This window comes from Marmota monax, unplaced genomic scaffold (assembly GCF_021218885.2).
Source record: "Marmota monax isolate L192 unplaced genomic scaffold, Marmota_monax_Labrador192_F-V1.1 WCK01_AAM20220418_F8-fsc00008, whole genome shotgun sequence".
In the NCBI taxonomy this organism is placed as follows: domain Eukaryota; kingdom Metazoa; phylum Chordata; class Mammalia; order Rodentia; family Sciuridae; genus Marmota; species Marmota monax.
The window spans coordinates 2,039,934-2,052,021 of NW_026694432.1; the positions used below are offsets into that span (position 1 = coordinate 2,039,934).

General features: G+C 43.2%; 1 protein-coding gene across 1 annotated transcript in view; it reads left to right on the forward strand.

The window, feature by feature from the left end:
- The window catches only part of Agbl4 (AGBL carboxypeptidase 4), a 1,469,059-nt gene that overhangs the window by 1,369,463 nt on the left and 87,508 nt on the right, over positions 1 to 12,088 (forward strand). Inside the window, exon 9 of the mRNA XM_046468734.2 lies at positions 7,310 to 7,421. Coding sequence (XP_046324690.1) covers positions 7,310 to 7,421 — 112 coding nt within the window. The remainder of the gene's footprint in view (positions 1 to 7,309; positions 7,422 to 12,088) is intronic.

A 12,088-nucleotide genomic window follows, 5' to 3' on the forward strand; every position in this document is an offset into this window, starting at 1 on the left:
TCATTGATTAAAATGTTATTAATCTGTGCATGACTATAAGTCTGCAAGTAATTGCCAAAGGCCAATTTGAAAACTTGAAGAGTATTCACCCATGCATTTGTACATTTATGTACTCACTCACTCATTCATTCATTCATTCATTCAATAGATACATTGAACCGTCTCTGCAACTGGATAATATTGGAGGTAATTGCAGATAATGTTGGAACGAGGGTAACTTCATTCCAGGGAGTTAGACTGTTCTTGCCCTCATGGGATTCACTATTTAGAAGGAAAAAAAAAAAAGATATTTGAAAGTACCTCCAATTCAAGAGGACAAAATTATTTATTATGCAGCCAAATGTAAATTTGGACTCCATATATTTGAATTTTCTAGAATTATTCTAATACCAAATTTTTTCCATTGGTGCCATAAATATTTGCCTCCATTCTTGTCTGATGATAGGTCTTTATTTTAAGCTTATGCAAAAAATTCATCTTAAAAATAAATAATGGAAAAGCACCAAGGAGACAAAGACCCAGGATGTCACACTGAATGACTCTAAACTGTCAATCAGTAGCATGAAAGCCTGCTATCTGGGGTCATCTTGTCCATTTCCCTGTGTCTAGGCAGCTGTTTCTTGGTCTGTGGAAGCTACTGAAGACAAAGAGCCTGTAGTAGCCTTGGCCTCCTAGAGCCTACAGTCAGGGATGCAAGCAGAACACACAAGGAGCCTGTTAGAAATATGTATCATTTCCAGACATTCTTACTTCCCTCACTTTGCACACGCCACGTCCTCCGCCTGGAATGCTCTCTGGTGTTTTGACTCCCATCTGGATCCCACACAAATCTCAAATTTTAAGAAATGTGTACAACTAGTATTAAGGTATCAGTAATCCTTGGCTAGTGGATGTTTCTTTTTAAAAGCGTATCAACCTTTTCCTGGACTACTTTGTTTTCTTTGTATTTTAACCTTTTGGGCAAGATATGCTTTCCCCCAAAATCCCCAACTCTGGGGCTAAAGCCCAGTTATCGCTTTAGAATCACATAATAAAAAAGTCTGAAAGACACCTCCATAAGAAGCATATTTGCTTTGTTTTACAAAGAAGAGCAGAGAATCCAGGGAGGGCAGAAAACATTCCCAAGATGACATTGACAGTGGAGGTGGGTCATGCACCCTGACTCCTCACCAGAGCTCATGATTTTTACTGAGATGTTTTGTTCAGTAAATATGCAACTACTGATAGATTGGTCACCATTAGAAGAATTCTTTAAAAATCAAAGATGTGCCGGTTCAGACAGTACTCACCGAAGAGTTCACAAATGTTTTAGCTTCTAAAGAGTCCTAGGGTCCTTGGAGGATTGAGGTTGTCTTTGAATTACCACTCACACTGCTTTCATGAGCAGGCTGGATCAAGGAGTTGATCTTTCTGGATCTCTAATACTTTTCCTTCTGTGTTGAAACTCACTTTTTTTTTTAATTTAAAGTGGTTTCTTGGAAGCATCATGGCCAAGGGCAAAATCCACAGGGGCCGGGGCCAGGATTCGTCTGGGCCCTGTGGAGGATTGGCTACGTGGCCTTACCTTCCCTGGCTTGGACACTCCTGCTTGAAAACTGGAGCCTACCTGTGTGACTGGATGGTTCAGAGGAGTATGTCAGACCAACTGGAAATCATTCATAACTATTTCTTCAACACCTACCATGATCCAGGCTCTTTATCAGGCACAGGACTACAATAAATGTCTGGCTCATTAGGAAGGACAGACTCAGTGATGACAATATCTTGGACAGTTGCCACTCTGATGGCGAAGCAGAGATTGCTACAGGAGCGGAGGAAAAGCCCCTGTCCCATACTTGCAGGGAGTGAAAATCCTCCTCTGCTTCCTGGAGGAGGAGAGATTTAAGTTTAGAGAATTTTACAGGCACCGCAATTATCACCACCGCCACTATCATCACTGGCTATGGTTTATTGGAGTTCTCTCTGTTCTGAGGATTCTGCTGGGCCATTTACATACATTAGTTCCTGTATGCAATCCAGAAGGTCAGGGTTGTTATCCTCATTATGCATATGATAAAACAGAAGCCCAGAGGGGTATTAAAAAAGAAATTTTAAAAAGGTCACATATCTGGTAAGGAGTACAGCCAAAACTTAAACCTAATTATGAGTCCCAAAGCCCCTGGTCTCTACAATATAGTCTCGTTGTTCTGTGATGCTCCATAAGGCAAGGCTGAAGCTGATGGGAGAAGTCACTGAGAGACTAAAGTTTAGCTAAAGAGGAGGAAGAATTTCTTAATGGAGCTGTCTGAGAATGAGGTAAGCTACCCGGAGAGGTAGTGAGTGTCACCAAGATGTCCTAGAGCTAGTTAGGACACCTTGACCTGCCAAGACATTGCACAGGGCAGAGGAGAAGCACATAACTAAGCATCTTAAAGGATACAGTTGTTTACGATTCAGTCCTGTTACCAAAGACAATGTTCCCTTCCCAATTGCAGATGTTCAGTGGGGGCTGGGAGAAATCTATGAATGTAGTACTCAGACCCATGGTTCCTTCTACTGGTTGACCAGCCTTGGGAAATGGACAATATAGAGCCCCCCTGGAATTTTCTATAAGGCCATAGGGTTAAGGATGCATTCAGCTAAAGTAACAAAGACTATCTTCAGTCACTTAAGCAGAAAAGAAATTGATAGGAAGGGGTTCACAGAATCAAGCAGAAGCTGGAGGCGAGACTCGATAAACAAACAATTAACAGTAGCTCTGAAGGGCAATGTCTTTGTTTTCTGTTGCTATAACAACATACCTGAGATTGGCTAATTTATACAGAATATAAGTTTATTTGGCTCACGCTTCTGAGAAGTCTAAAAGCATGGCACTGGAGTCTGCTTGTCATCTGCTGAGGGTCTTTGTGCTGCTAGGGCATTACATGGGGAGAGAGAGCAAGCATACCCGTTTGGGTCTCTCTCTTCTTACAAAACCACTAATGCCATCATGGGGCCCCAATCTCAGGACCTCATCTAATCTTATTTACCTCTCAAAGGCCCCTCTATTAATGTATAAACTTGGGGGTTAAGTTTCCAACACTCGAACCATTGGGGGACACATCTAAACAATAGCATGCAGCAACAATCTGCCTCTGTCCCACAGCAGTACTGCCCTACTGCTCAGCCGTCCCCACTACCTTGCATCACCTGGTTCCAAATCCTGGGTTGGAGTAGCTGTTGCCTGAGCCTGGTTCCCTGCTGCTGCCCTGGTTGCCAGGTCACAAAGGGATGAATTGACTCATCTGACTTCCGGGGTGGGAAATAAGGCATAGTCATGGCCTTCTTAACATGTAATTTGGAGGACAAAACTTGCCTGTTCCATCTCCCATCTAATAACAGGGTTGGATGCTGGTTATTCCTGAAGAATATGAGCAATATCTACTATAGTTAGGTGCTAGGTGGGAGCAGCGTGTACTAGAACTCAGATCTGTCTGATTCCCAGACTGGAAGAGGAGATAAGAGATTAGACCTTATCATTGCTCTCCACTCTAGCCATCTATAGACTGCAAAACAAAGATATAAAACAAATATAGTCTATGTCACTCATAAAGGACCTATCATAAAATAATAATTAAATACAATAAAACAACAAGACAAAATTTTTTGAGCTAAATATCACGTACCAGAACCTGTGCCAAGCTAAGTTTGTTATGCATTTTAATTCATTTAGTCCTAACAACATTGCCCTGGATTATAAATGGATGTAAGCCTGTGAGCATATCTTCTTTCTCCTGTTAGACTGTATACTTTTGAGGTCAGGGAACATCTTTAATCAGTCACTCTATCCCAGCCACACCACTAGGGAGCTTGATATATTCCAATAAAACTGTTACGAATTGCTGCATTTAACTCTTAGCTCCTCTTTGATGTCTAAACCCTCCTAAATTCTCAAATACAGAGAGCCTGCCCTCATCTGGTTGTTCCATAGGAAAGTGTAGACATTAATTCCAGAGAGATTTGAGTTTGAAGCCTGATCCACTGAGTGCTAGCTGAATTCATGACCCTGAGCAGATTTTAGATGAGAGTATCCATGGGTGTCTGTCATTGCTTTTCCTTGATCACTCCCAGGAGTAGTAATACTGCAGACAAGAATATTTAAGAACTGCATATCTAAGTCTGTACATCGGGACACTAATTAAATGTTTCCTTAGTGAAAGATAATTTAGTGTCATCAGAGGAAAGCAGAATCAGATAGGCAATCGGTGAGATCTTGGGTGCTCAGAACATGTTGATCTGAGCTCAAATTCTAACTCTCCTTCAGAGTAGCTCCGTGACCTTAGGGAAAATTATATAAACTTTCTATGTAAGAAGAGAGAGACCCAAACAGGTATGCTTGCTCTCTCTTCCCATGTAATGCTCTAGGATTTTAAAATGGTAATACAGCCATAAGACTGGGATCCTATTTAGAATAAGATGTACTCCATGTTTGTATAAATTTGTCAAAATATACTTTACTGTCATGTAAAACTAAAGAGAACAAATAAAAAATTCAAAAAATTATATAGCTTTTATAATAAGAATGTGTAGTAGATGTTCATTAGGTGTGAGTCACTGCCCTACAGAAAGAAAAGGTGGTAGCAATCCTGTCAAAAGTCCAACAGTGTTCTCTTTGAGTGATAGGAAGGGTATGCTATCTTTTTTTTAACCTTCTATATTGAGGACTATTTATCATTTTAAAGGGTGATTTTATAGTCCGTCAGTCCTCTTTCCAAGCAATTATACTTCTGGGAAACTGTTCTAAGAAAAAAAAATGCTGAAATGTAGAAAAAAAAAAAAAAAACTTTAGAGATCAGAGTATTCAACTGTGCATTGTGAAAATAGTGCATCATTGAAACATAAATGTGACACCGTGTGGAAATGGCTGCATGAATTATGGGGCTTCATACATTGGGATAATGTGACATTACAACACTATTACAGTGGTAGTTACAAAGGGTTTAGTAACAAAGAAGATGCTTATGTTGTGGTGGCAAATGAAAAAGGACCCGTGTGCAAGTTCAAGGTCAGAAGTAACTTGTCTGGCCTGGAGGGTGAGCATCTGGAACCTCTCTGTTTAGAGCAGAGAGAAAGATTAGTGGGCAGGCATCACTGATCTCACAGAAACCCTGGAATACAGGGAACATTGCTTTACCAGTTCCTCTGTACTGACAGCAGGAGGTACAGTCCACACTGGAGGAGACTCGTACCATGGCTGTGCTTCAACTCTCCTCCATTTGTAGTTGGGGAAACATAGCCCTCAAGAGAACAAAGGACTTGTCTAAGCCACATAGTAAGACAGCAGCAGAGCAGGAGACCCAAACACAGTGGCCTTGCCTCCGCATGCCATGGGGCATTATTCCACCCTCACCAGGGGTGGGCCAGGAAGGGAGAGAGGGTAGGCAGGACTCTGTGAGAATCTCAAGGTGGAGCCAAAGAATGATTCCACATTATTATTCGGTCTTCACTGAGACAGCAGCAGCAGCGCAGTGATGAGGAAATATGGTTCTCTCAGTCCCCCAGGGGTTTTGAGGAAAGAGGCATCGGGAAGGAAGAGGCTGGTATCCTAGGCAGGAGTCACATTAGCTCCAAGTCCATACATGTGACTGGCTGCTGGTGTTGAGTAAAGGAAGGGAAAGAACATAAACATACACACTTCACTGGGGGCTTAAATCCAAGTCCGAGTGTAAAATTCTGGGAGTCTGAGAGCCTTCAGCTTTCTGCTCTATGCTTTGTTATGTAAAATTGGGAACCAGAGGAAGAGTGAAGGCCCTGTTTCCTTTGCCACCTCCCAGAAGAGCTGTTTGTGGGGCATCTGTTTCCTGCAGGAGATGTTGAGACTCTGAGGGCTTTGGAGGCCTACGCCCCCTAGAGCACAGCCTATGACCTGGCACATGCTGAGGCTGCATTCCAGTGGGAGGAGGAGGGCGAGGAGAGAAGCAAGCAAGGAGGTTTAGATCATGCCCTTTAGGACTGACCATTTCTTTGAAACCAGAGACCAAAGGGAGAAGACAACCTGGATGAGATCCAGAGGCTCACGGAATCCAAAATTGAGCCCTGGATGGAGAGTTTAGATGACCTAGTTTTAATCCCAATTCCTACAGCTGTTTAAACACCAGTTCCAAAAGGAATATACAACTGCTGTGTGTGCCAGAATCCCTGGAAAGGTCTTAATCTGGGACCTGGCATGTAGCGAGTACGTACTTAATGAAAGCTGTTATGCAAAGGGTGTGAGCTCAAGAAATGAGCTCATATTGCTTACACATCAACCCTGACATCACTGCCTTCCGCCCCTCCTTTTTTTTTTTTTTTTTTTTTTTTTTTTTGGTATCAGGGATTGAACCCAGGGGCACTTAACAACTGAGCCACATCCCAACCCCTTTTTGTACTTTATTTTGAGACAGGGTCTCACTGAGTTGCTTAAGGCCTCTCACTAAGTTGTTGTGGCTGGCTTTGAACTCATGATCCTCCTGCCCCAGCCTCCAGAGGTACTGGGATTACAGGCTTGTGCCATTGTGATAGGCTTTTATTGAACAAGCTATTTAAAATCTCTGTGCTTTAGTTTCCACATGGGAAAATAGGAATTTAATAGCACCTCCATTGCACGGTAATATTAGATTTGATAAAGTACTAGTATTTACTAGTTAGTTCTCAGGCAAAGTGATGTCAGTAAATGACCCATTAGTTATGTTAGCTTGATTGTGCTGGTGGACCACATGGGGCATTGCAGCCTGCTGTAAAGACTTGGGCTTTTATACTGCATTAACCAGAGGCCACTTGAGCAGAGGAGAGACAGGATCTGACCTGTTTCAAGAGGATCACCCTTGCTATTGTGTGAAAAATGGGAGGAATAGAGGTGGGATGGAAGGAGGTCCAAGCTCAAGATGATATCAATGGAAGTGCTAAAAAGACAAAAGACGTTGGTGTATTTTGAAGGTGGAGACAGCGGATTAGCGGTAGGTATGAGAGGAAAAGGAATAATGGAGACACTAATGGGGACACCAGTGGTCTTGCCTGAGCACTTCTTTTAACTGCTCTGTGGAGAAAATGTGCTTTTTTTTCCTGTGGGTCATTTGTCGATGGACACTGAAGTTAGACTGCTCCACAGAAATATTTTTGAAGCTTTCCATGACTGTTTTCTTCTTTTTTGAAGTGGGAGTTATAATAGTAGCAACTCCAAAGGTTGTTGATAGCACTGTAAGAATTCATACCAGTACTTAGCACTTCTCTGGAAAACAATGCTAACAATTTTGACTTGTGAGAAGCTTGGCCTGACCCAGCCATGCTGACCCTTACTTTGGGTATTGTCTAGGTGCTCTCTGATGGGGTTTGACCTGAATCGTCACTGGCTAGATCCTTCTCCATGGGCCCACCCGACCCTGCATGGAGTGAAGCAGCTCATCATCCAGATGTACAACGACCCAGTGAGTAACTGAATGCTCTCAGCAGCTGCTGGCCTCGTGGCATGATCTGGGAAAGGGAGGTGTATTGGGAGGGTCCACTGTGAGCTTCAAATTCGGAATACACATGCAAAACCAAGGAAGGACTAGGTCTGCTCTTCTCTGAATTTGACAGACCCAAGTTCCTTCTTCCAATTCCTTCTTCCTCACCCCTCACAAATATTGGATTTGGTTATGGTGGTCTTATGGAATGAAGGAAAACATTGAAGCATGTCCATATTCCTCAGAGTGCCTTGGTTACAAGCTAAAGAAATGCAACTTGAAGTTGTGTAAGCAAGATAGAGAATTTGTTAGAAGATTACCAGGGTTATGTCATGTAACTGAAGACTATAGACAGGCCTCCTCCACACCTAGGGGAAATGACTGCCAAGTGTCACCTCCAGTGGTTCTGACTCCCACGAACCACAGAGACTTGCTTTCATTTTCCAGTTCCAGTTCCAAAAGGACTGTGATTGGCCTGGCTTGGAGGACATGTCCAACTCCAAAGCACAGCACTCTGCCTAAGAGGCAAATGTAGTAAAGATAGGATGGCTCCATGGGACCCACACAATTGAACTAGGGACATGGGGTGGTTCCTGTTCCCAGAGAAGAGAACCTACTATTCCATAACAAAGGGGAACCAGGCATCAGGACAACGGTGCCCACATCAAGTTTGCTCACAGGGCAGGTTCTTTTCCACAAAAAAATAGAAGACAATAGGGTTTCTTAGCTTAGAAAAGGGAGGCATCACAATTATTCTGTTCTGAAGAAGTGTCAGAGAAGGTGGGACAGATCATTTTTTCGAGTGGGACACAAGAAGAGGTGGTGTTTGTAGAGAAACAGAACTTTTTATCTCTCCTAAGGATAGGATGGGTGTGTGAACTATGAGCTTTGCCTTACTTTGTTAAACTTGGAGCCAAATGACACTCTGTTAAAACTGGTGCATAGAGGAGACTCAATTGTTTGGAAGACATTCTAGTGAAATTACATCTGAGTCACTTCCAACTGTGATGACTGTAATTTGATGACCTCTTAACTCTTATCAGGTGACAGATGGCAATGGCTATAACAGCAAAGTTCTCAGAGTTGAGGTGCTTCAGAGGTACACCATGCAACCCATTCTATTTCCTCTTGATGAAGATGCCAATAATAGCATGGGAAACATGTATATTGATCAGACAAAAATGTGTGCTTAAAAATAAACTCATGTATTAGAACAAGGATTAACCAAAAAGTTAAGCTCTAAGGTGCAACGTAGTTATCCTGGTTATTGAATAACTATTTTCCTGATTGTGGATGTGAATTTGGCCTTCCTGGGTCCTTTTGTGGCCTGCCTTCTGTGTCAGGGCTAGCATGGCCACAGCTCTAGTGTATTGACTTCCTTCTTCAGTGTCATTAGTTAAAAGTTACTCTTTTGCTTACAAATGGGCATTTGTCCATGTTGCAAAACAGATCAGGCAAAACTGAGTTTCAGAGATTTTAGGAAATTATTTATGGCATGAATACATTATCTATGAGCTCATTGGATCCTAATAAGTAAACTACGGAAGCTGGGCTAGTTTTATAAACTTCCTGAAAGTTCACGACTTCTTGCCTCAAGCGCAAGAAAGTACATAGGCACCTAATACAGGAGTCTAGGTGACCTGGAACAGGGTCCCAACTCCCTCTGTCTTTTCCCACCCCGCAATATTACTTGGGGTAAGAGGGAAGCTTAAAATAGCCTGCATTCATATCTCATAGTTCATTTTCTGGAATGTGGGTCCTCTGCTGAGGGTCTCAGAGGCTGTAATCAAGGTGTCCATTCAGGTTGTGGTCTCGCCTGAGGCCTGATCCCCACCCAGTCTTTTACTCCATTCTTTCCACAAACACTTATGTACCACATTTCTCTATTCCAAATACTGCAGTTCTAATGGTGAGGAAACCCTAACCTTTATAATACAATGGGGACATAGATGTTAAAGAAGTAAATAGTGATAATAACAGATTAACAAAGCATATCAGGGATTATCTTTTAAAAAGGACAAAGGGTGACATAAGCAGACTGGTCATAAGTCTCTGTCTTCCTGGGGCAGTTCTGGTCGACACCCATTGTCCCAGAGTATTTTTTTAATCGCAACCTCCTTCACTCTTAGGAGTCCTGGTTTGGAGGATAAACTATGTGTTCTCTGGTACGTAGCAAACCCTTAACAAACATGATCTGGAGCTGACACAAGTTCACCTTTGACTTCAGGCATGGCTGTGCCCAGCTGCAAGTGCTGCAGTGCCCTGAGGCATCTACCCTGGAAACATTAAATGTGTATCTACTGACCTTCATGCCGCAAGTGTCACTGTAGTCCCTCCACCTTGAGCTAGCTGAACTGCCAGGATTGTTTCTAAATTCTCACCACCTCACTCTTTCTTTTTTTTTTTTTTTTTTTTTTTTTTTTTTTTAATTTTTTATTGTTGGCTGTTCAAAACATTACATAGTTCTTGATATATCATATTTCACAATTTGATTCAAGTGGGTTATGAGCTCCCATTTTTACCCCATATACAGATTGCAGAATCACATCAGTTACACATCCATTGATTTACATATTGCCATACTAGTGTCTGTTGTATTCTGCTGCCTTTCCTATCCTCTACTATCCCCCCTCCCCTCCCCTCCCCTCCCCTCCCCTCCCCTCCCCTCTTCTCTCTCTGCTCCCTCTACTGACATTCGTTTGTCCCCCTTATATTATTTTTCCCCTTCCCCTCACTTCCTCTTGTATGTACTTTTGTATAACTCTGAGGGTCTCCTTCCATTTCCATGCATTTTCCCTTCTCTCTCCCTTTCCCTCCCACCTCTCATCCCTGTTTAATGTTAATGTTCTTCTCCTGCTCTTCGACCCTACTCTGTTCTTAGTTACTCTCCTTATATCAAAGAAGACATTTGGCATTTGTTTTTTAGGGATTGGCTAGCTTCACTTAGTATAATCTGCTCTAATGCCATCCATTTCCCTGTAAATTCTATGATTTTGTCATTTTTTAATGCAGAGTAATACTCCATTGTGTATAAATGCCACATTTTTTTTATCCATTCATCCATTGAAGGGCATCTAGGTTGGTTCCACAGTCTAGCTATTGTGAATTGTGCTGCTATGAACATAGATGTAGCAGTGTCCCTGTAGCATGCTCTTTTTAGGTCTTTAGGGAATAGACCGAGAACCACCTCACTCTTTCTGTCCTGGTGGCCTTCTGCCCACTGAGTTAATAAGCAGAAAATCAGTAGGACCCTTAAGACCCGAGTGCCTGTCTTCACTCCTCCTTCAGGCCTGGTGCTGGGTGCTGGTGCCCTAGCACAGCCTGGTGGAGAGGGGCTTTAGAGACAGTTACTCTAGGTGCATCATGGAGGAGGCACAGCTGTGCAAGTCCTACCCAGGAGGCAACACCTGAGTCGACACACAAAGGATGCTCAGGGCAGGGAGAACTTTCCAGGCAGGGAAAACTGTGCGCATCTTCCTTGAGAGAGAGGTGTGCTGTGAGGACTGAAAGTTGTTCTGTCTAGTCCTAGAGGCAGACAGAAGGACAAAGGGACTTTTTCATAGGAATGGAGATCCACTGAAGAATTCAGGAAAATGACAGAATCCAGTTTTCCTTTCAGAAAAGCCCTCTGATGCCTGGAGGTGAATGGACTTGGAGGGGTCCTGGCTAGAGACTGGTAGACCATTTGAGTCTATTGCTATTCATTTGAAGAGGAGGATGGACAATGTAGAGATGTCAAGGAGTGAGACATGAGGGACCTAGGAACTATGGCCCATGGCGGAGGGAATTTTCACGCTGTCATGGTTTTGGCCTGGGTTGTGGAGTAGACATGGTGCCTTTCCTGAGCTGGGGACTCAAGAACAGTTTGTATATGTGTAGAGCTGGGTGGTGCATCCATCATGGCTAGATGGGCTTGGGTTGAGGTTGAGCAGGAGTGAAATGTCCACTGTGTAATGTAAATCTCCTGGAAGGAGTCCTTCTATGAGATGCCTACTGTCCTTGAGTAAGTGATGGCTTCAATTCCAAGGCTGCTTTTCTTAGCCCTATGTCCCCTAAATCCTTAACCCCAATTGGAGACACTGAATATTCAGTGATGACATTGAAAAAGAAGTGTTTAACCTGCGGACCACACTGGGGCTGAGATATAAAATGTCTCATGTTCCACTTTCCCAATAGCTCCCTCTGGACAGTGCAGCTCTTGTTTACCAGTGTGATTGATTCCTCGCCACCAGGGGCAGAGTCTGGTTAATTTTTCCCTGTGTCCCTTGTGCCCGGTGAGGATCTGACTCTAAACAGGTACTCAGCATAAAATGTTGAGCAAATGATGAAGCAAACCTGGACCCTCTGACTTGGTTTTCAAAGACTTTCCTGAAGAAGAGGCCACTTGAGCCCAGACCTCTCTCCTATCTCACCTGCCCTGAGTGTCTCCTGATTCCACTGCCACCATCACTGTGTCCTCTTTTAATTAGGGTTCTGGTCTGACGACACAAACCCTCTCCTGGGTTCACTTGCCACCTGCTAAGGTTGTTCAAAACTCCTAGGGATAGAACCTGGGATGACATCACCTTCTCCTGTTCCCATGATGCAGGTGTCACCATTCCCAGGACACAGGTTTCTGATCATCTTTGCTGACTTGCTCCACCCCTGGA